The sequence below is a fragment of the Neovison vison genome, chromosome 2, assembly GCF_020171115.1.
Source record: "Neovison vison isolate M4711 chromosome 2, ASM_NN_V1, whole genome shotgun sequence".
Lineage (NCBI taxonomy): Eukaryota > Metazoa > Chordata > Mammalia > Carnivora > Mustelidae > Neogale > Neogale vison.
The window spans coordinates 149493860-149518904 of NC_058092.1; the positions used below are offsets into that span (position 1 = coordinate 149493860).

Here is a 25045-nt window from a genome sequence, read left to right on the forward strand (position 1 = left end):
AGAAACATAATATTGCTTGAAAATGTATTTAGGTGCGTTCATCCTTCTCACACCAACACTCATGGCTCTTAGTCATAACCAGGCTTAAGCTACCACGATTCCCCTATTTTCCCCGGAGAGGGAGGGAAACAAAAGGACATGTATCTCATGTTCCAAGATCAAAAACTGGATCACAGCACTCACAGCATCACGTCTGCCAAACCAGAGCTCCGGGTACGTACAATTCTTAAAGAGCTAATTGAATGGAAAACAGCCATCTGGGGCTGGAAACCCTATGACATTCTGGGAACTGTACGGGGTTTAAAAGGATTATGCAGTGTGCTGTGACTTTGAAAATTCCCAAACTCTGAACTGAAGCCTAAATGAGAATATGTTAAATTCACCCATTCCAAAACATGGCACAGTTGACTCGGACCCTACGAGCCCAGCTATAGCTCAGGGTGTCCACACTGCAGCCTGTCCGTGGGAGGTCTGCAGACCACTCCCTGCTGAGAGAGTCCAGCCAACCCAATCAGCCTACCAGCAGGCTGGGGCACAAGGTCCAGATCCAAGCCCAGGCACCAGCCAGGGTTCCCTTGGACCTGCCCTCCTATGGTTGAACAACAATCAGGGAGAACCACAGGGAGAGCGGCATCGGGTCCAGTATGGCCACTCCCTGGTCCTCGACAACACTGGTTGCACACTCTTCCACACATGAAAACAGAAACAAGGGCCTGCTACAGTGGGCTGCTGAGCAAGGAACCGAAAGCATTAGGTGACAGATGGGACTGCTGGCTGGTCTCCACCTCTCCCAGAGGGCAGAGGCCGCAGAGCTTCTGCAGGCTAAGCAGAGACGTTTCAGAACTACCTTCCCAAAAAGAAGGCAGTAAAGGAGGACTTCAAGCAGCCACAACTGCTAGCAGGCCTGCGACCTCCAGATATCAGGGGCTTGACCATGACCGTGTCGGTAAGCAGAACACACAAGTGCCTTCCGGAGCGAGAGCAGACAGCTTAACGCTGCTAACTTGTCCTTTCACTCTTCTCTGCTCTGAGCAAGTGATCCTGAAAGGCATGGACAAAGTTGATCAGATTCACTGGAGAAAACAGGAGCCAGTGAAGACGTCCTGGCTCACACTGGGCCTCCCACCAAAGGCTAGCTGCCCCACCCCTGGCACCTGGGTAAGGCTGCTCTGGGGCCAGCCACACAAACCGATTTACGCACCCCCGACCCGCAACACACACACACACTCACACACTCACACACAAGCTACATCAGGCTTTAGAACCTAACTCAAACGCACCCCTAACGAGCAACCCCACAGGTGTGACTGCGTTGGACACTCCCAGCAAGTGAGGGAAGGCCCCCATCTGGGTCCTTGCCAGCGGCAGGGTGCCGGCCCCGGCCTCCGTCTCATCCTCTCCATCCACGAGGAAGTCGGAGCGGCCCCCACCAACCACCACTACGCAACCAGATTGATTCTCGCACTTCAAATCCCCGCTGCTGCGGCCCCATCTGTGTGCTGACCCGAACAGCCGCCCTCGAGCAGCCGGCCCCCGGAGCGTCTGGAGTTCTCCCGGCCCCGCGCTCACACCTCCCCGGGCCGCCCCCGCCACCGCAGGCCGCGCCTTACCGCCGGTGTCCTCGAAGCGCGGGGGCGGGCGGTCCCGCAGCGTGGCACTCCAACCCGCGCTGGCCTCGTCCTCGTCGGACTCCTGCGCTTCGGGTGCGCCGGGAGGCGGAGGGGGGCCGGGGCGCTCCTGTTCGTCGTCCGAGGAGGCGGCCGAGGAGGAGCGCGAGGCGGCTGACGTGCTGTAGAAGGGGTTCCCGCCGCTGTCCGGGCCGGACTCGCCGAACACGTCGTCCGAGATGTGCAGGCTCTCGTAGCGTGCGCGGGCCGCCTCGAGCAGCGCCGGCGCCCTCCTCCGCGCGCCACCGCCGCCCTCGGCCATGGCCCCGGCCGCCGCCCGCGCGCCCGCCCCCCACAGCACCTCCCAGCCGCACGCGCCGGGCCCCGGGCCCGCGCCGCGGCCCGCCGCCCCCCACCAGCGTAGCCCGCAGCACAGCGCCCGCCGCCCCGCGCCCGGCCGGCCCGCCGTCTTGGCCGCCTCGGGCCCAGCGCCCGGGGAAGCGCCCTCGGAGCTCGGGCGCCGCAGGCTGCGGGCCGCGGCGGGACGCAGGGCGCGCGGGCGGGAGGCAGGGGCTGCGGCCGGGCCCAGGCGCCGCCGCTACCGCCGCCGCTACCGTCGCCGCTACCGCCGCTACCGCCGCCGCTACCGCCGCCGCTGCGTCTCCTCCGCGCCCGCCGCGTCCCCGCGCGCCCTCCCGCGGCACCCCGCGCTCCCCGGCCGACCTTCCCGGGCGCGAGCTGCCAGAGGCGGACCCCGCCTCCTCGCACCTCCGGCCCGCCGGCCAATGGGGAGCAGGCCGGGGCGGGGCCGGCGCGGGGCACGCCCCACTTCCCTCGGTCAGGCGGGGCGAGGAGAGCGGCGGCTGCGGCGGCGGCGGCGGCAAGGGGGAGGGCGGCCGGTGGCTTCCTAGCCTGCGGGGACGTGCGGCCCGGGACGGCCACACGCAGGCCCCGCGCGGCCCCGCAGGGGGAAGGGAGGAACCGAGTGGGTGTCGGGGGTTGGGCGGACGCAGCCGGTCTTCCCGCCGCCCGAGCCGGCTCACGAAGCGCGAAGCCCGCGCTCTCCCTCCCCTTTCGCAGTCGGCGCCCGGCGGCGGCGGGGAACTGTCCGCCCCGGTGGTTCTGAACCAGGCGCTGCGGAAACTCCAGGTAGGCGCCGGGCCCGAGGGTCACGCTTCCCGCGGCTGCTGTGGCTGCTGCTGCTTCCGTACTCCACAGCCGGTTGTGCCGCGAGCTCTTGCAAGCACAAGGGCTATCTGGCTTCCGGGAGCCTTGCTCTAATACGGAGCCCGCCTCGCCGGTCCATTCCTGGGGTCAGGTGGTAACTCAGTCTCGCTTCAATACCCCTGTAATTTGAGGGGGGGCAACATCCGGTCTTAGTCATTCCTCCCGTCTTTGACCTTTGACATCTTTTAAACTCAAACAAATTCATTACCTTCCAAATAGTAATTACTCTAACACCACTACTGTAACATCTTCACCCATACATTTGACACACTTGTCTGTTAAAATATAGCACAATCACCCAGGCTTCAGTGTTCTGATAAACAATAGATCAGAAAGGTTTCATCTATCCCTCTGCCTTGGCCAGGAGTGCATGGCACTCATTCCGTTGATGACGATACACATGATCAGGCTGTTTCTTGCTCCTCTCTCCCTCCCACAATAATGCAATAAGTCACAATGATGGTAATTGGGCCATAAAGTCACTTGCACTCTGAAATAAAATAAATCCACAGAGATGTGAAGGGCTTGCAAATCCTACTGGGTATTAACTAAATAAGGATTACACGAAAGGGAAAGGCATATTGCTATTTCATGCATAAAGGATGCAGATGCATAAAGGATGAAGATGTTGGGACCACCAGCTACAGCCAGTTCTAGCAGCAGGTGAGCAGCTTCTGTTCTCACCCTCTCCTAGCAAGCCCCTGTTTCCTCCTCCCAAACCAGAGTCTCTGCACCAGCATGAATTCCTGACATCCCTGAAAGATGATATATAAAAAGGAAGGGATTCACATGACATTGCTTTGTATATGAATTGGCTGATATACGTGAAATTGTTTGCAAAGCATTTCAACTCCGTTGGAAGAATTGTGTCACAGAAAAGAACTGGTTTCCACCACTTCTCTATACTGTGTTAACCAGGGAAAGATTCTGAAGAGAGTTCATACAGGTAATCAGACTTAAAAAGGTCAATGACACATAGATTGAAGACGAAAAGTAAGACTGCGTAGCTCAAATTCAAATTCTGCAATTAGGAATTCTGTAATACTTCTGTAAAATTTAATGATGTATATTTTAAAAAATAATTGAAAGGGATCAAAACACTGAAATACATAGGCAAGAACTCCTCTTCTCCAGGCAGCCAATGAAAAAGTCAGCAGCTAAAGTGAGTGTGTATTTTAAAAACAGTGGCTTGCTTTGCTACCCAGAGGAAGCAGGAAGTAGAGCAGTAACAGTTACAAGGATGGACACAGTCTTCCATTGTCCCAAATTTGCATTTGTATGGTGCTAATCCCAAAGAAACTTTACAGTCTTTGTGTTTATGAGCTCACAGGTGCTTGTAGCTCACAGAGCATGCAACACTGGGAGAGGATTATATGGTCACAAAAGAAACAGACTGGGAAATCAAATTGTTACCCAAATCCTGGCCCAACAAAAATGACATGGCTATGTCCATTTAGAATCAAGGGTTTAGCAACCAAGTGTTACTTTGTTTAAACAAATGTTTCCGACCAAGAACAGTAAAAATACTTCAGCCTTTTAAAAACAGGTGGCTGATTCTCCTTGTGAAAGGAGGGGAGGAAAGGGAAGGAAACAATTGGAAAACAAAAACCAAAAAACTTTCCCATCTGCTTGGCAACCTCCTACTCGATGCTACGGTTATGGTTCTTCATCATTAAGTTTTACAAGTAATGTTGTCTGGGAGGATAATTATAGAACCAGCATTATACTGAGATCTTTTAACTTTGAGTCATTTAAACACATCTTCCAAATAATACAACTTTGTAATATAATTAAATAATTTTAAGATTAATATTGAGCTTTTGGTTCATAGTCTGCACAAAAGGCTCCAGGGTAGTAAGAACAATCCCATTTCTGTAGTAGATTCCTTAGGCTTTGTTAAGCCAGAGAGGTTCATGCTCTTGTGAAACTGGGGATAATAGCCATATTTCATTGAGTCTTGGCCTCCTTTCCTGGTATAGTTTAATAAGAAACAAAAAATGCTACAATTCAAACTATGATACAATATTTTCTTTTCATTAATATTTTAATTGAAATGTATTCAAAAAGCTCTTTGGTAAGTATTTAGACAGATTTTTATCACGTATGGCCTTAATGCATACATAAAAATAAAAGTTAAAATTGTTGGTTAACGTTTTTCCAAACCTCACATTAAGAATCTCACTACTCTTATTTACTTTCTAACTGAGAGATTTCAGTGCCCAGATTTTTCTCACAATATGTTCCTCTGAGCCACCCAGAGCTTCTGTCATGCTGCACTTAAAAAATTATTATTAGACATATAGCTGACATTCAATGTTAAATTAGTTTCAGGTGCACAACACAGTAATTTGACAATTCTATACATTACTCAGTGATCACCACAGTAAGTGTATCATCACCAGTCACCATATAAACTTATTATAATATCATTGACTGTATTCCCAATGCTGTACTTTTCATCTCCAGATGAGAACAGGAAATTATTTTATTTATCTTATAGCAGGAAATTTGTATCTCTTAATCCCCTTCACCTATTTTACCCATCCCCCATCCACCTTCCCTCCCATAACCACCAGTTTGTTCTTTGTATTTAAGAGTCTATTTCTGTTTTTTTGTTTTGTTTTGTTTTGTTTTTAATTGTGCTGTATCACCTTTAATTAGGTATAAAGACTTCCAATCACGTCACCTAGGGACCATTCTACCCGCTGCTCTGTTTGGATGCCAGTCTCTTGTCTCTCTCTTCAGCAATGGTGAGGCGGATACCCTTTCCACGGGGAAGAGAAATCCATGGTTTGTTGCCTTTGCCAATAACACAAATGTTGGAGAGTCGGGTGGCAAAGCTGTTGCCATTGGCATCTTTCACGTGAACCACATCAAACGAACCAGGGTGTCTCTCACTGTTGGTGATCACACCAATTCTTCCCAAGTGACTCCCCAGTCACCATACACAGATTACCAGTGTCACACTTGATGAAATCAGTAATCTTTCTGGTTTCCAGATCAATCTGAATGGTGTCATTGACCTTGATGATGGGATCAGGATAGCAGATGGTGCGAGCATCATGAGTCACCAGATGGGGGATTCCTTTTGTCCCCACAAAGATCTTTCTCACTTTGCACAACTTGTACTTGGCCTCCTCGAGTGTAATCCGATGAATAGCAAAGCGACCCTTGGTATCATAGATCAGACAGAAATTCTCTCTGGTCTTGTCAATGCTGATGACATCCATAAAACCAGCAGGGTATGTTATATCAGTTCGGACCTTGCCATCAATCTTAATAAAACGCTGCATACAGATCTTCTTTACTTCACCTCCTGTTAGGGTATACTTAAGTCTGTTCCTTAAGAAAATGATGAGAGGGAGACACTCTCTCAGCTTATGGGGACCAGTAGATGGGCGAGGAGTGAACACACCAGTCAGTTTATCCAGCATCCAATGCTTTAGACCTGCTACACGCTTCAGATGTTTCTTGGGACCACGCACCATGGCTGCGCTAGGAACGAAAAGACTGTTTTGTTTTGTTTTGTCTGTTCACTTGTTTCTTTTTTTAGATTCCATATAGAAGCGAAATTACAGGAGCGCCTGGGTGACTTAGTGGGTTAAAGCCTCTGCCTTCGGCTCAGGTCATGATACCAGGTTCCTGGGATCTAGCCCCACATGGGGCTCTCTGCTTGGTGGGGAGCCTGCTTCCCCCACCTCTCTGCCAGTCTCTCTGCCTACTTGTGATCTCTCTCTCTCTCTCTTTCAAATAAATAAATAAAATCTTAAAAAAGGAAAAAAAAAAGGAAGTGAAATCATATGGTATTTGCCTTTCTCGGTCTGACTTACTTCTCTTAACCTAATACCCTCTAGATCCAGCCATGTTGTCACAAATGGCAAGATCTCATTCTTTTTTATAACTGGATAATATTCCATTATATATCTATATACACCATATCTTTACCCATTCATCTACTGATGAACACCTGGACTGCTTCCATATCCTGGCTATTATAAATAATGCTGCAGTAAACCTAGGAGGGCATATATCTTTTTGAATCAAGTGTTTTTATTTCCTTTGGGTAAATACCAAGTACTAGAATTACTGAAGCATATGGTAAATCTATTTTTAATTTTTTGAGGAACCTCCATACTGTTTTCCACAGTTGTTGCACCAATTTACATTCCCACTAAAAATGTACAGAGGTTCCTTTTTCTCCACATCCTGGCCAACACTTGTTCTTTCTTGTCTTTTTAATACTAGCCATTCTGACAAGTATAAGGTGATAGATCTCCCTGTGGTTTTGATTTTATTTTCCTGATGATGAGTGATATTGAGCATCTTTTCACATGTCTATTGGATGTCTGTATGTATTTTTTTGAAAAATGTCTATTAAGTCCTCTGCCCATTTTTCAGTTGGATTATATGTTCGGGTTTTGGTTTTTTGGGGTTTTGTGTGTGTGTGTGTGTGTTCTTTACATATTTTGGTTATTAATCCTTTATTATATTTATCATTCGCCATTATCTTCTCCCATTCTGTAGGTTCCCTTTTGGTTTTGTTGCTGGTTTCCCTTACTGTGCAAAAGCTTTTTATTTTGTTGTAGTCTTAATAGTTTATTTTTGTTCTTGTTTCCTTTGCCTAAGCAGACATATCCACAAATAATGTTGCTGAAACCAATCTCCAAGTGATTACCTCCTATTGTCTTTTAAGAGTTTTATGGTTTCAGGTCTCTCATTTATTCATTTAATTTTTTTTTAAGTAAGCTTTACACTGAATGTGGGACCTAAACTCACAGCCTCAAGAATAAGAGTTGTGTGCTGTATAGGCTGAGCCAGGCAGGCACACCTCAGATCTCACATTTAGATCTTTGATCCGTTTTGAGTTTCTTTACGTGTATGGTAAAAGAATGTGGTCTAGCTTCATTCTTTTGCATATGGCTCTCCGGTTTTCCCAACACTGTTTTGGAGGAGACTTTTTTCTGTTACATATTCTTGCCTTCTTTGTCAAAGATTAATTGACCATATAGTTGTGGATTTATTTCTGGGCTCTCTATGCTGTTTCCATTGACTTATGCGTATATTTTCTCCCAGCACCCTACTGTTTTGATTACTATAGCTTTGTAGTATATCTTGAAATCCAAGAAACTGATACCTCTAGCTTTGTTCTCCTTTCTCAAGATTGTTTTGCATGCTGCACTTCTTATAAAAGTATTCTGAGGTCATCCAAATTGCCACCCCTCCGTTCTGCTTGGTTTGATGCTGGTGGGGTTTCTCTTTTTTTTTTCTTTTCTTTTTTTTTTTCCTTATCTGAGATTTTCATATAATAACCAGTTTATTTTCTTTCTTTAAATGGTCCTCAAAAGGCCTGTGGCTTGGCATGCCAAGGATGTAGATGATCAGTTGTGCCCTAGGAGCAGTAACCACATGGCACAGGGTCAGGCTGTGGTAACTTTATAGGGACTTCCACCTGCTCAGCTCCAACTATAAGACAATTCCTGACATTGGAGATGTGAAAGAAAATGGGAGGGGAGGGGCATCTTAAAATCCATAAAATATGGCATATTGTTTCCTGTTTGTACTTTTACAATTTCTGATTTTGCAAATGGCCAAGCTGCCGCAGGGAACAAAAATAAGGTCCTAAGGTGGCAGAGACTGGCCAGCCCTGTACTGCACAGGCTATGCGTTACTGGATCAGTATGAATGGAGAAAGCAGGGGTGAGTCAGGGCAGCTGCTGCCTCTCCCTACATTGCCTTTATCACTCACAAGGAGGGGGCCCAAAGCCAAGGAGGACCTCCTGGAACTGAGACAGGGGAGGGGAAAAGAAAGCTGAACGATGCCACAGCTCCTGAACCATGACCAACATATGGGGGAGAAGGCTGGAGGCAAATGTGCATGGTACACTGTGACATTTGGAGTCCTAGGTGACATAGAAGCTTAAGGATCCAACCTTGCTCAAACTGATTTTACATGATGATTTTATCTACTAATCAACCCAGAGATGCAGAGAATGAAATAGGGCAATACTATAGAAAATGATTGAGAGAAATCTTTCTTAGGATTGAGATAACCTGATATTTCCATTGATTCATTCATTCATTCATTCATTCAACAATTATGTACTGAGTATTATGTATCAAATCCTCTTCTGAACACAGAATAAATCAGGAAAAAAAACCCCACAAATAACATTTTTATAGCACATGCATTCAAAGAGAAGAGAGAGGGTGTCAGGATGGCCGAGTGGTCTAAGGCACCAGACTCAAATAGAAGAGAGAGAACAGACAGTAAATAAATAAATATATAATATGTCAGCTGTTGATAAGAGGTCAAAAGTAGAGAGGGACAGAAATTATGTTGATTGTGATGGTGCTGGTGCTGGCTGTGTGTGCGTTTAGGGGAGATTACTCTGATAAGAAGATATTGGCAGATCCTTGAGTGGATTCAGAGAACAAGACGGGTACATTTAAGAAGAGGAAACAAGTACAACCCCCCAAGGGAGGCACGCACTTGCTCTACTCTGTCAAACACTAAGGAGGCTGGTGAGCGGAGGCAGAGACAGCTGAGTGAAGAGGTAGGAGATGAATTGAGAAGGAAGTTGAGTGTTAAATTTTGTAAGACTGAATTTTGTATTGAGTGAAGTGGGGAGCCATTGGAGATCTTAGAGCAGAGAAATAACAAGGTCTGACTTCTGTCTTAAACGGATTGCTTTAACTGCTCAGTGGAAAATAAACTAGAACAGAGCAAAGATGGAATCCAGAAGACCAGATAGGAGACTATTACAATAACTCAGGCTATAGAAGACGGTGTTCTGGACCACAGTGGGAGTAACTGAAGTGTGGAGAACTGGTCAGATTTAGAATATATTTTGAAGATAGAATCCACAGCTTCTACCAAAGAATTAAACGTGGGCAGTGAAAGAAAGAGATGAATCAAGAATGACTCTACAGTTTCCTGTTTGAGCTATTGCAAGACCAGCAGAGCTGGAGAAGAATAAGAGCTTGGTTTTGAACATGTTGGGTTTAACTCATCTAGGTAGATCTGGAAAGCAGGCAGTGGAAGAAAGTTAAAAATCCAGGTCTGGACTGGAGGTGGAGATGTGGAGTCATCAGGAGATAGATGGTAGAAGAGGGACAGTCACCAAGGACTCAGTGTAGACAGAGGAGAAGTCTGAGGCTGGGTCCTGGAGCACATTCATACTCAGAGATCAGGGAAATGAGAAGAAACCCCAAGTGCAGGGACTTGTCCTCACTCAGAAGGGATTGGAGTAAGGGTTCCACCCAGATAAACTTAGTGGGATTCTGTGGGTCTTCTTTCCTTACCGATTTGATTTTCTTTTCAAGATTTATTTGAGAGAGAGAGCAGGAGCACACACATGCAGGGGGAAGAGACAGAAGGAGAGGGAGAGAATCTCAAGCAGATTCCCCGCTGAGCATGGAGCCTGACGAGGGGCTCGATTCCATAACCCTGAGCTCATGACCTGAGCCAAGATTCACATGCTTAACCACTTAGCCACCTAGACACCCACCCAATTTGTTTTTTCTTTCTTTTTTAAAAAAATTTTATTCATTTATTTATTTGACACAGAGAGAAAGAGAGAGAGAGAGAGAGAGAGATCACAAGTAGGCAGAGAGGCAGGCAGAGGGAGAGGGGGAAGCAGGCTCCCTGCTGAGCAGAGAGCCAGATGTGAGAGCCCAAGACCCTGCAACCATGACCTGAGCTGAAGGCAGAGGCTTACCCCATGGAGCCACCCAGGTGCCCCCAATTTACTTTTCTCAGTGAAGTCATCAAAAGGGTCGGTCATCAGCTGTATCTGATGGAAGGTGTTCAGTTCTCACTCTGAACAAAATGGCTGTACATTAGAATCACTGGGAGAATTTTAAAAGCACACTTATATCCAGACCCTAATTGGATATTAATCTAATTGGTTCTACACCAATTAGATCAGATCCTCTGGAGGTGGGCACTCCTGTGTTTTAAAGGCTTCCAGGTGATTCAAAAGTGTGGCCAGTGTTGAGAAGCCCTGGCTTCAGGTTGGAGGAAAGAAGATGTGAAATAGTCAAAATATTTCATGAGAAGAGTGGAGATTCTGTTGGTCAGAGAAACATACTTGGATTTGTGGCTGAGAATTTAATGCGAAAGCCACCAGCATCGTTGCTTTTCTCTCCAACCACGTTCAGCTGCCAGGGGCAGACGTAGGGTGGACAGAGGGTTGGGTTTTTACCAAGGTGGGGTTTTATCAGGTCTGTATGATGTATGATGGAGGTGAGAGTATGGGACAGGGATTATAGTTATGGGAGCGGACTCTGTGCCAGCTGCGGAGGCCTGTGAGAATTTGGGGGAAGGATCAAGAACCACAGAAAATGAAATAGGTAAATGGCTTCTTCTGAGTGACTTAGATAATTAATACTTCTTGAAATAATTTAGTGCAGCCAGACCCCTGCAAAGCAGCACAAACAACTCTGATGAGTGCTTCAATCTACCGTTTCTTCCCAGGGTTTCAATCAATTGCTTTCAACAAGTGAACATTGTGAGATATTTAGAGCAAAGGAAAAAATTACATATTGGAAGTTCGCGCTTTTTTTTTTTTAAAAAATATTTTATTTATTTATTTGACAGAAACACAATGAGATAGGGAATACAAGCAGGGGGAGTGGGAGAGGGAGACTCAGGTTTTTTCGCTGAGAAGGGAGCCCAACGCGGTGCTGGATTCTCAGGCCCCTGGGATCATGACCTGAGCCGAAGGGCAGATGCTTAACAATTGAGCTACCCAGGCTCCCCTGGAAGTTAGCTTTTTACATTCTTGGAAAACGGGATTTTGTACATTTATGTCCTTTTTCTGTCCCCTTGTGGATATTTTCCCTCTTGAAACACACCCAACCCCTGCTCCACAGTCATCCAGTAAAAGAAAGGGATCTGAGTGCCATCCCCAAAGTTCACTTGCGTTTAAAGGAGAAACAATCCTGGGCAGCTGTTTTACACAAAAGAGTAGATTGCTCAGTGGTAGAAACTCAGGTATTATAAGGAAATGGGAGAGATATTTCTTACTAGAAGGCAGACCTGCTCAGCGTTTCTAAATTCACATTGGTAGATTTTTGAACTGTTGTGGGCTGAGTGTTAAAATCACATCTTTCCCTCCGTTTTCTTACAGAGACAATGATGGTTCTTCCAAGATTGTCTGTGAAAGGCTAGGCACCTGCAAAACTACACATTTGACCTGAGCCATCATCCAAGTAGAATGTAATCTGCTCTCAGATCATAGGAGAAAAAAGAGAGAGAGAGAGAATCCCAAGAAGAAACACTCACGTCAGGATTTTCATCAAATTTACTGCACATCTCACCATTTATCTTCATTTGCGGTAATTTTTTTAATAAACACTAATGTCGAATTGCCCTGCATTACAACGAGCAACTCAATTATCAGAAAACCACGAGTGTCCAACGTTTGTTCTAATTACTAAAGCAGGAGAGCGGACAGAGTTTAGAAAATTTTCAACAAGGCTTAAACAAGAGAGATTTTCCACTTTTTTCTAATCAGGTCAACATAGATACCACTTTCCCTACAACCTTGTAGGCAGTTGGTATTTTTCAGAGATATCATTTGGTTCTTTATAGAAGGCTTAAAGTTGGAGGTCCATAAAAACGATAATCAACTTTTATGTGTGCCTTCTATAGGCCAGGAACCGTGCTAAATGAACAGTATCTAATTTTATCCTCCTGACAAGCCCTGTGAAGTCAGTACTACTGACTATTCTCATTCCAAGGGGGGCAAAGCAGATGCTTCGAGAGTTGAAATCAGTTTTCCAAGTTCATACAGCTCGTATATGATGGAATCAGGACTTGAGCTCAGTCTAATGCCAGGTTGGACCCTCAGTGGCAGCTACTGTAGCTTTTTTGACCGTCACCTGCTTCCCTCCCCCACCCCCGCCCCCATCTCATTCCCATTTAGGGATAATCAGCAATACCTAAATGACAGTGGCCAGGCAGGAAGGGTGGCTACTGGGTTTAATTATTTATATCCAGGGGGAAGAGCCGCCTCGCACCATACATTCTGCTTCAGCTCTTGCCCTGCCAGGAGAGTAGCCATCCTTCAAACCATCAGTGTTAATTGCTGGTGAGGGATGAATTAGGCAGCAGAGGTCACACACAGTTTACTAGCCATGCATATTTCTTTCAGAATACCTAAGTACCATTCCCTTGGAGATGAGAAGAAATGATGGGAGGGATGTTAAAAGGGACTCCCAAAAATATTTCTGGACCAGTCATGATCACTAGCCCTTATGGTAGTCTTGGAGTCATTTTACTGGTTCTTGAAATGAGTGCGCTTGCTCTAGGATGGCTTAGCCCCTCCCAGTAATCAGAAGCTCCCAGGATGGGTCAAAGATTACTTTATTTGCTATAATTCTGCAAGTTGAATGCATCTCTCAGCCATTTCCAAAGAATGCTATTATGGGGCAGGCGCAGGGGGATGACTATGGGACAGAAACATATCAGGTGACAGGGAGCCTATGCTTTTGTATGAAGGAGAAGCCCATTCTCCTTGGTGATGGGAGTTTCCCTTCTGCTCTGACTCCTGCCCCCCCCACCGGGATCAGTGGGGTGCCTCCTCCTTTGGGCAACAGGTCTCTTTCTTTCTAAATCCTCTTTTTTGGGCCAAAAAGCAAGACTAAGCAAGACTACCTTTCTTTTCATCTTTCAGCTTTTTCATCCTGGCCAACGACACTCAAACACCCTCGCCCCCAAATTGGGCTGCTACACTATGGCAAGAGGCCACATACTGGGTATATTACCTCAGGCCCAGTGTTTGGACTTCACTGAACCTTAATTGTAACATCTGAGAAGGGTTGGGGGGGGGGAGCGGATGTTGTGAGGATTCATTAAGACAATGTTAAATTTTTATCATGGAGTCAAGGAAGATCTCTTGTTAGGAATGTGTTCCATCTTACCAGGATAGAGGGCAAAATAGCGTTTTACTTATTTTTTTTTAAATAAAGTATTTCTTTTTTAAAAAATATTTATTTGACAGAGAGACAGAGCAGGAACACAAGCAGGGGGAGTGGGAGAGGGAGAAGCAGGCTTCCTGCTGAGCAGGGAGCCCAATGTGGGCCTCAATCCCAAGACCCTAAGATCATGACCTGAGTGGAAGGAAGACGCTTAAGGACTAAGCCACCCAGGTTCCCCGCAAAACAGCATTTTAAGCAATATTTTTATTTTTATTTTATACATATATATGTAAACATAGAATTGAATGTATACATATAATTTGTAAACACATTTGATATATATTTATGTTTATATTATTTTGTTTATATTTGATATATATTTATGATTATATTATTTAGGACGCAGCACTGCCCTCCTGAGCAGTGCAAGAGGGTGGGTTTTGTTTATATTTGATATATATTTATGATTATATTATTTAGGACGCAGCACTGCCCTCCTGAGCAGTGCACGAGGGTGGGTTTTTACAGAGAATCACCAAACAGCTTGACCCAGCTGAAGGGCCAGCCTTGCGCTGCTGCTAAAGAGAAAGCCTTGAGTTGGGAAAGGTTTGACAAATACTGAGAAAAACCAGTCAATTGATATGTTAAAAATACTACCCAACCACAGTATGAACCATTTAGACATATGGCTTTAATTTTGACTTTAGTCTCCAAAGCCTAGGGGTCCCTGGGGAAAGGGGGCGGAGGGAGAGACAGGACCAGCTTCTCTGTGGGCCAGGTTTCTGGGGTTGCTCCCAGCCCTGCCCCCAGAGGGAACGCTCCCACCCAGGGCTTTGTTCCCAGAAGGGCCCCTCCCCCAGAAAGCCCCTTCCCAAAGGGCCCTGTCCTCAAAGCCACACCCTCGGAGGTCCCATTCTCCACTCCCCACCCCCACCAAGCACCGCCCTCAGAAGGGCTCTAAGGTGAAGTCAGTGCCCTTCTCTCTCACTGTCTGGGAATTGCTCAGTTTTATTTTTGACTTTGTGTTTTATGAGCGAAGTGGGTGGTGTAAGGACCTATTTTATATTTTTATATTTTAGCCAGAGGCTTCCATTGAGGTTACACAATAACCTTGTTGTTTAACTCTTAAGCTGTCCCTGCTCCCCTTCCCCCATGGGACTTACTCAAAAACAAGTCCCGGAAATCAACCTCAGGTAACAAAGCCCAGATACAAGGGTGGGTCAGGCCAGGTGAAGACATCTGATCAGTGGAGGGTTGCATACTGTCTCCCTAGCTACCAAGGAGTATGGGCCCCGCCTTTGAGAGTCTTTTGGGCACCAATCCTAACCAAGGTGATAGCCTAGGTCAAATGTCTCCTAGAAGGTAAATTGTAATTCAATTGGTCACCTAGCATCACTGTGCAGCTTTCTCTGTGTGTTACAATTTCATTCGCTACCTGTGCGTGGCCAGGCCCAACCACATGGCCCTTAAAAGCTAGTGCGTAAAGGAGAGTGGGGTCACCCTCTCTGTAACAGGAGCGGCCCTGGCCCATCAGTTTGATTCTTGATGCTTGGCGCGAAATAAAGCTTTGCTTGACCTTCGCTTTGTATCAATCTCGCTCCTTTAATCATGGACCCGTTATTGGGGCATAACAGGTGAGACAGTGGAGCACGTGCATGAGCGGAGGGGACAGTCCACTGTAGGTATCCACTGTTCCTTGCCTCCTCATTTGCATGTACTGCTCGCCCTGCCCAGTGAGCGCAGCATGGAAGTGGACACCTCGTGAGTGGTGGTCAATGAGACTCGCTGACCACATGACATCTATGACCGAGTAAACCAGAGTTCGCCTTCCGTACAGACCAGAGCTTGCTCTGAGCACCGGCAGGAGGCGGTGGCCTCTTGTGAGCAGCCCAGAACCCTGTCTTGTCCTTTCTCACTCATGTCACCTCCCTGTGTTAGCCAAGCCTTGGAAGTGGTGACTTAGGAGGGAAGGGAGAGAAAGGCAGCCCCCGGCTCCTGGTCCTGTCAAGTTCCTTATTCATCAGGAAGCCAAGGGCGGCAGGGTCGGTGGAACAGGTGTGAGTCCCCAGGTGAGGTAAAGATGGCAGAGCTGGTCTTGTGCAGGATTTCCACGGTTCTGATAAGAAGAGGGCACGTGGGAGTGCCCCAGCTGTGGAGTCCCTGCGTGAATTATTTAACACTGACATTGCACCCTGCGAAGATGAATGGCAAAAACCATGCCCATAATCACATTTTAAAATTTTTATTTGCTTGGAATGACATTAAATGCAAATAGAAAACAGTAGCCATGCCCCTTCAGAAGAGAGGCCATGGAGGAAATGAGCTTTCTATTTTAGTACCTTTAACAAACCCTTCCTCCCTGCTCTTACCCAAAGGGCCCTATATCTTCATTTTGCGTGGGGCTTGCAAATTATGTAGCCAGCCCTGGGGACAGCTGTGCAGTGTCTCAATGACCCAGTGGGGGGAATGGCAGGAGCCTCCCTCCTTGATACAGTAGTATCACACAAGCCCCTCAAGCTGAAACTGAACTTCAGGATAAAGTCTGGGGGGAGGTCCTCAAATTTCTGAGTCATGGGCTGCTGTAAACAAAATATCAACAGCCAGGTGGCTTAGGCAACATACAATTTATTTTCTCACAGTTCTGGACGCTGGAAGTCCAAGATCAAGGTGGCAGTAGGGTTCGATTCTTCAAATGTCTCTCCTTGGCTTGTAGATAGCTGTGTTCTCCACTCTGTCTTCAAATGATTATCCTTCAGTGTGTATTGTCTGTGTCCTAATCTCCTCTTCCTGTAAGCACACCAGTCCTGTTGGCTTGGTGCCCACCCCCAGTGAGCTCGTTTTCCCTTTATCACCTCTTTAAAAATCCTGTCTCTGAATACTGCCACATTCTGAGATGCTGGGTGTTAGGACGTCAACATAGGAATCTGGGGGCATCCAACTAAGCCCATAACAATAGTCAAAACTGGATCCGAAACTGAAATTTAGACACATTTTAAAATGCTAAATGTGTATATATATATATATAGTGTGTGTGTGTGTGTGTATGTGGTAGGCCTGAGATGGTTGGTAGGCTGAGATGTATTTGCAACCTTTGAGGGAAACATCCTTTGGAATGATCGAAGAGAGCTTCTATGTAATTCCATACATCCACAATTAAACCCCCGAGCTTTCTGATTTGGAATTTGGCTGTTTTTGCTTGGTGGCAACCAAAACCAGCCTTTCTTTTGTTTTGGCAGAAAAGTAGGAGGCAGAGGACTTGAGCATTTAGACATCTTGCTGCTCTTTGGTTTAATCATACTCTACTGAGTTGCCCAAAACTAATTAAGCTCTTGGCTCTGTAGAGGAGAGATGATGTTCATTACATGTCATTGGCCACAATGTTCCTTTTTTTAATTGTTGTTAACATTTGTGTTATTTTTCAGTATAAGAGACAAGCTTTATCTTAGTTTGGGTTGATGTAACAAGAGCACCATAAACTAGGTGCTTTAAAGACATACTCATTTCTCTCAGTTCTGGAGGCTGGGAAGTCTATGATCAAGACCCTGGAAGATTCCGTGTCTGTTCAAGTGCCCACTTCCTGGGTCACAGATGACCATCTTCTCCCTGTAACCTCCAAGGTGGAGGAGGTGAGGGATCTCTGTGGGGTCTCTTTTATGGAGACACTAATCTCGCCCATGAGGACTCCACCCTCATGACCTAAACATCTCCCAAGGACCCCATTTCCTAGTTATGTCCCTTTGGACATTGGGTTTTCAACTTATGAATCCTGGAGATACACTGTCTACAGTGAGCTTCGTCGAACATCTTTTATGTTCAAGGCACTGTTTTTTGGCAAAATTAATCATTTCCTACACATCCTTTGAAGCAAGAGTATTTCTGCACTTTGCCTTCCTTTAGAACCTTTCTCTAGTGAGGATCCTAAAAAGTTCAGAAAAGACGCAGAAGAAACCTGCTGGTTAGCTCGTTTTTCACAGTAGAGCAGAATTCATTTTGAAGCAGGTTAATCTTCGAAATCCAGGTAAAGACACTTCACTTGAAAATCATCTCAAATGATCAGTTGTGTTAATATGAGTAATGGTAACTATAAGATCAATAGAACAACTTTTTGTTCTACTATGGGCCTACTGTGTGCTGCGTACCTCGGAGCGCCTGAGTCGAACCATCTTGTGATCCTTTCAAAAGCCCACTGAGGGTCACACTGTCTTCTCCTCCACGTTATGGATGAGCCTTAAGTCTGGGCCAGAAATCACACAACTTTCCCAAAGCCATATTGCTACTGAGGGGCCAGCTGGGATCTACGCCCACTCTGGTGCCAGAGTCTGTGACTGCAAATGTGGGCTGCACTAGCTGTTTAGAACAAAGGACTGTTCATGGGGGTGACACAGCAAACCCGTGAGACCCACCACCCTTTTCCCTAAGGTCATCCTGGTACAGCCTGCAGTGATGGCCCAAGTTAAGGATTCAAACTAGATGCTGCAAAGGGCATGTTTTAGGGACAAGATGTGGTGGTAAAGGAGGTCTAATGATGCCCAGAGGGAATGGAAGGATACAGGACTTGGGGAAATATCTGGGTCCCTGGAGCAGTGATCTCCTTTTATTACTGTGCACCTCTCTTTCACAAAAATAAATAAATACATAAATACAAAATATATACAACACATACAAAAATATTTGCAGACATACCACCAATTTAAGCAAATTTTTGATAAATTATAGACTCTACTACACTGCTAAATTATTATGCACATTATAAATGACATGCAAAAGCTAAACAGTTAAATGGATGACATGAAATATGAATAAAACTTGTAATATTTTCTTCCAGCCCCTTACTGGACTATTTCTCAAACTCCCTTTGGAGAAGACATTTTAAAGATTTATTTATTTATTGAGAGAGAGAGAGAGAGAGACAACACATGTGTGCACATGTGAGTAGGGGGGTGGGGCAAAGGGAAAAGGAGAGAAGCAGACTCCCCACTGAGTGCAGAGGCCTTACTGGGGCTCAATCCCTGAGACCCTGAGATCATGACTTGAGCCAAAATCTTGAGTCAGACATTCAATCAACTGAGACACCCAGGTGCCCTGGAGAAGGCTTTTTAAGAAAGAGATAGGACACTTGGATTTGTAGCATTAATTCCTAGAATTAATCTTTAAAAGTGGGAAGATAGAAATGTTTTTTTTTTTAATTTTGTAAAGATTTTCTTTATTTATTCATAAGAGATGGGAGGCAAAGGCAGAGGAAGAAGCAGGCTTCCCACGGAGCAGGAAGCCCAGAGTGGGACTTGATCCCAGGACCTGGGATCGTGACCCGAGCTGGAGGTAGACGCCTAACCAACTGAGCCACCCAGGTGCCCTAGAAATGGTTTTTTAAAGACCTAATGGTAAGTATTAGAAAATACAGGAGCTGTCAGTTCCTGCTCTACTGATCTGAGATTCATCCATCCGAGTCTGAAAGCACAGCTCTGAGACCAGACACTTCTCATCCCAGACTTGCCAATCCAAAGCTTTAAAAATAGATTTCACTTAAAATCGATATCATCACAAAATTCTTTTAGCCATTAGCACTCCAAAAATCAAAGTCCGTGTTTGCAGCTTCCTTCCAAGTTAAGAATACTGATAAACCAAACTTTAGGGGAAAATACTGAACTTTACTGGGAGGATGAAGCAGAACCATAGCATATGGCAGCAACATGAGTTTTAGAGAGCTGTTGGTCACCCAGAAGGCTTAAGGTGGAGAGAAAAACAAAAGGCTGTAGTGACCCAAAATTGTCCAAGTCGTGTAATTTGACCCAGGAACTTCCGGGTGGAGAGGACAGCGCCATGTGGGGACAGAGTGAGGGGGAATGAGAATTCCATACACACGTGGGAGCGGCTCTTCTCCCATCTCCAGGGGGGAAGGAAGAGATGGGTTTACTCCAGTAAGCATGGTGATGAGTTGGTGAGGTAGGTTGACTAGATGTCTGGACACCTGAAAAAGCCAGGGAAGGGGGCTTCCTGGCCATCTTGTGAGTGTCTTATTGAAAGCTTGTCATGTGCAAGACTTTCTTTTAACGGGTTGCCAGGTGAATTGATGTACAAATCAGACTACCGGCCGCCATGTGTCATTGCTCAGGTGGTCCATGACACAATGTCCCGCAACTAAGGGGATGCCCTTAGCATTACAGACATCGTTCTCTCTTTGTTATTTTGAAATTTAGAAAATATCTTAATAATGTGTTGACTCCAAAGAGGCAATTTGTTGCTTACTATGACAGTGTTTTGATAGAGGACACAAAACTGCTTTCTTTGTTACGAAAATCAATGTGTTACACCAATTTTCTGAAAGATGGAAATGAAGTGCCTCCTTCCCGCAGGGTCAGGACACAAGTGTACCCTATGTATTGGTTTTTCAATAGAGCCCATTTACAGAATGTACATGTCTCTCAATATAGAAGACATTTGCTCACATTTATGTGTAGAACATTCCCGAACCTGGTCCAGGTTGCAGATGAAACCATCACTCTGACTGGCAAGGCCTAATGAAGAGTTTTCCTGCAAACGATATGTGGTCATGGAAGGAATCAGCACTGCATTTCGTGGCTGATTCCAAAGGCTCTAATTGGTGGTAGATGCACAGGCAAAGTGGTGATTTTGCAGAGGAAGCAGACTGGGGAGAGATAGCAAAACAGAAGTTTGAGAGGGCCCTAAAATCTCCTCCTGTGATTATTGGCCATTGAGCTTGAGAAAGGCTATGGTGAAGACTTGAAAGAGCATCAGATCAAACCCTTGGCCACTGGAGGTTTAAATTGACATGAGCAGCACTATCTCTGTTCTTGACCCAAGGCCATAGGATGACAAGCTTTGTTTTTTCAATGTGGCCTCATGTCTCTATACTGCCCTATAAAGAAATTTATACGAATAAATGCTGAGAGTGTAAAGTGTAAGCAGAGCTCCCCTTGGCCACTTCCTAAGTTTTGTCCACTCCGAAGAGAGTAGCACTTTGGTGAGTGCATTGCAGGAAATGGCCTTAATTTATTGCAACTTCTGTCTGCATTTTCCCCATTAGATCCATTTGTTGATGTCTGTTATTTGCGGTGCTGTATTGTCGATGTACTATTGCATGCAAAGTCTACAAGCTGTTGAATAAGGAGCAAGCATATTAACTGTTAGGTGATCAGGAAACAATGTTGTAAGCATCTTATAACCCCTCATGTGTTTGTTACTTATGTGTAGTCATTTCCTCTGTTCTAGTTATGTCTTAGTAAATTGTTGGGATATAATAAATTTTCCCACTGAAAGTAATGGGGCAAAGACTATTTTTGTTGTTATTCAGAGCATCTGAGTTTCAAGGATGGATTAACAAATGTTAAATGGGAGATGTCTATGCATCATTCTGCTTTGATTATGAAACACAAATATTTTGGATAAAGGGAAAGGCCTTTTTGCCCAAACAAAAATAAAAATAAAGTAAACTGATTCCAGATAGAGTTGCTTTTCTGATTCTTATACCAATTGTATCTTAAAATGAAAAATGAGACACCATTGATATTAGAGACTAGCTAAATTTGATCTTTTGGAGTTGATTTATTGATCATATCTTCTGAGTTCTGTTTGCTGAAAACAGAATGGCATTTTGAGTTTCCAATTTATATGTGCTTTCGTAGTGTCAACATTTTTAAGAGCTAATTTTCATTGATTGTTAATAAGCCACAAAATATCACACAGAAGTAAGTTAGGAACTTCTGCAAAATGGTCCACTAGTTGTACTGTAGCTGTTACTTTCAGTGATACGGGGATTTAGTTTGTGTATAAATTACCTACCTGTTACATACATATTACATTACGTGGTATTTACTTATTACTATAAAATTTTATTACATATCACTTTGCATGTTTACAGATTCTAAGTCAAAACACTTACAAAGTATGCAACACACAAATACTAAATATAGTAAAAGATAATTTGGGCCAAGAATACAACTCTGCTGCAAATGTGCATAGAAAACAGAATCAACTAAAAGACATTTACTTAAAATGTATTTAGGACATTTTATATTCCTTCTTCTGTACACTATTATTTTCTTATTTTGAAACAATCAAAAACTTAACTAATGAGGAGCTTTATTTTTCTAAACCATTTGAGAGTTCATTAATAACCTCAGTGCTCTATCACTCCTGCATACGTTACTGTAGATTTCCTACAAATGAGACTATTCTCCCACATAACCACAGTGCAAGCATCAAAATCAGGAAATGTATGTGAATATATAACTATCATTTTAACCAAAGACCCCCTTCACATTCTGGCAATTGCCCCAATAACCCATGAAGGATGCATGCATTCCTGTCTTAGGGTCTTTCAGTCATTTCGAAGTTTCAGTCATTTCTTGACTTTTGTAAACCTGACATCTTTGAAGATAACAGGCCAGTTTGTTCTGGAATGTTCCTCAGTTTTGTTTGGCCTGATGTTTCCTCCTGATTAGATCCAGGTTATGTCTCTTGACAGAAATAGCACAGAAGTGACTCTATGTTCTTCTCATTGCATCTTATGTGGCATAGGATTTGGTTTTTCCCATCATTGATGATGTTAATTTTAATCACCTGGTTATGGCAGACTGTTCTAGTCTTCACTGTGAAGTTATAGTTTTCCTTTCCAAAATTCGGAAGTATTTAGTGGGGTGGTATTTTAACACTGTTTAAATATACCATCTCTCATTCAACTTTTGATTTATTTATTTTAATATTTGTATGAGCATATATTTTCCTATTTTAATGGATTATATTCTGTTATCATTATTATTTATTGTGATGGTTATGTTGTCTCGAGTCTGACCAGTAGGGGCTCCTTCAAACTGACTTCTGTGTCCTTTTGACAAGTACTCATAGTTCTCTGAACACTTCAATATAACAAGACGTTCCAAATTTATCTTGTACTTTTACTACCCAGCCCTAGAATCAGTTAACTTCTGGTTCTTTTAAGTGAAAAAGGGAATTTAGAAGCCAGGATCTGAATGCTTAGGTGTCCTCATTGCCATTGAGATGTCATTGTTTCCAAGCAAGTTAGTGAACACTATTAAATATATATGTATGTGTATAGGCACACACATGTGTTTGGGATCATACTTACACACATTTTCATCTCTCTTTACTTTTATGTATCTATATATTTTGGGCTTGAGTTCATACAATTATTTTCAATCCCAATCCAATAAACAGGTCTAATTCAAGCTCTTTCCCCCCTTCCATATTTGTAACTACTCCAAATATAAGAAACCTGGCTCCCGTTATCCTTCATATACTTACACAATTTGACCAATTCCCGTGTATGTACCCAAACTTGCACCTCCTTCTCCAGATCCCACCTCACTTCACACTGGCTCAGATTCTTTGTGCTGTGCTGCCCCCACTCATGTAGACAGTCTCCTGCTCAGACTCTGGTGATCAGCTGGGCTTCCCCTCTGTGGGGATTCCCTCTTTATCCCATACTGGCTCTGACTCCCAGCACTGGGCTGCTTCTCCAACCCTACCCCATGTGGGTACCCTCCTCACCTCACTCCGGTCAGAGGCTCCACGCCAGGCTGAGGTGACAGAGAAACACCCTTTTCACTCTACTTGGGCTCCCACTCTTCATGTCAGGTTCTGCACATTCTTTAAACTTGGTGAGAAATAATGCAGAAAAAAAGGTGTTTGAACTACAGGCATTTTGTATACTATCCAAAAACTGTCTAACAATTTTCAACATCAGTGAAATGTTGGAGTGTATTGAAAACACATTTCCCAAACATAAATTTGAAATTTTATTGGATACATAGTTGAAAGGCTGAATTGATAACCTCATGCCATTAAGACTCAATTACATAATTTTATTTTAGAAATTCTTAATGTTTAATGAGTAAAATTCTAGATTTCAGCAAAAGCTATACTTTTTAAAAAATTCCACTTTTAGACAACACACACAAATGGAAAAACATTCCATGCTCAGGGGTTGGAAGAACAAATATGGTTAAATTTTCCATACTACCCAAAACAATATACAGATTTAATGCATTCCCTATCAAAATACCCACAACATTTTTCACAGATCAACAACAAACAATTCTAGGGCGCCTGGGTGGCTCAGTGGGTTAAGCTGCTGCCTTCGGCTCAGGTCATGATCTCGGGGTCCTGGGATCGAGTCCCGCATCGGGCTCTCTGCTCAGCAGGGGGCCTGCTTCCTCCTCTCTCTCTCTCTCTCTCTGCCTGCCTCTCTGCTTACTTGTGATCTCTCTCTGTCAACTAAATAAATAAAAAATCTTAAAAAAAATTTAAAAAAAAAACAAAAACAACAAACAATTCTAAAATTTGTATGAAAGTACAAAAGCCTCTGAATAGCTAAAGAGATCTTGAAAAAGAAAAACATCACAATTCCAGATTTCAGGTTATATTACAAAGCTGTACTAATCAAAACAGGATGGTGCTGGTAGAAAATAGACACACTGATCAATAGAATAGAGAGCCCAGAAATAAACCCATGATTATATGGTCAATCAATCTTCAACAAAAGAGGTAAGAGTATGCAATAGGGAAAAGAATCTCTTCAACAACGGGTGTTGGGAAAACTGGACAGCTACGTACCATCAACAAAAATTAACTCAAAATGGATTGAAGACCTAAATGTGAGACCTGAAATAGCAAAAATCTTAAAAGAGAGCACAAGCAATAATGTTTCTGACATTGGCTGTAACAACATTTTTCTATGTCTCCTGCGGCAAGGAAAGTAAAAGCAAAAATAAACTGTTGGGACTATGCCAAAATAAAGAGCTCTGCACAGCAAAGGAAATGATCAGCAAATCTGAAAGAAAACTTACTAGGGAGAAGGTATTTGCAAATCACTTATCTGATAAAGGGATGGTATCCAAAATACGTAAAGAATGTACACAACTCAACATACACACAAAAGCAAATATTAAAATATTTTTATATTTTAAAATAAAATAATAAAAATTATAAAAAATGGGCAGAAGACATGAACAGGTATTTCTCCAAAGAAGGCATCCAGATGGCCAACAGACACATGAAAAAATGTTCAACATCACTCATCCTCAGGGAAATGTGAATTAAAAGCACATTAAAATGTCATCTCAGGGGATGCCTGGGTGGCTCAGTTGGTTAAACAGCTGCCTTCGGCTCAGGTCATAATCCCAGCGTCCTGGGATCAAGTCCCACATCAGGCTCCTTGCTTGGCAGGGAGCCAGCTTCTCCCTCTACCTCTGCCTGCCATTCTGTCTGCCTGTGCTCGCTTGCTCTCCCTCTCTCTCTCTGATAAATAA

The 25045-nt window shown here is 44.3% G+C and overlaps 1 protein-coding gene and 1 pseudogene across 1 annotated transcript in view; both read right to left on the reverse strand.

Annotated features, from left to right (window-relative positions):
* PGBD5 (piggyBac transposable element derived 5) overlaps window positions 1-1929 on the reverse strand; it is a 96468-nt gene extending 94539 nt beyond the window's left edge. The window contains exon 1 of the mRNA XM_044239302.1: window positions 1611-1929. Coding sequence (XP_044095237.1) covers window positions 1611-1929 — 319 coding nt within the window. The remainder of the gene's footprint in view (window positions 1-1610) is intronic.
* Window positions 1930-5473: 3544 nt separating this feature from the next.
* On the reverse strand, window positions 5474-6322 carry LOC122898874 (annotated as a pseudogene).
* Window positions 6323-25045: the final 18723 nt, after the last annotated feature.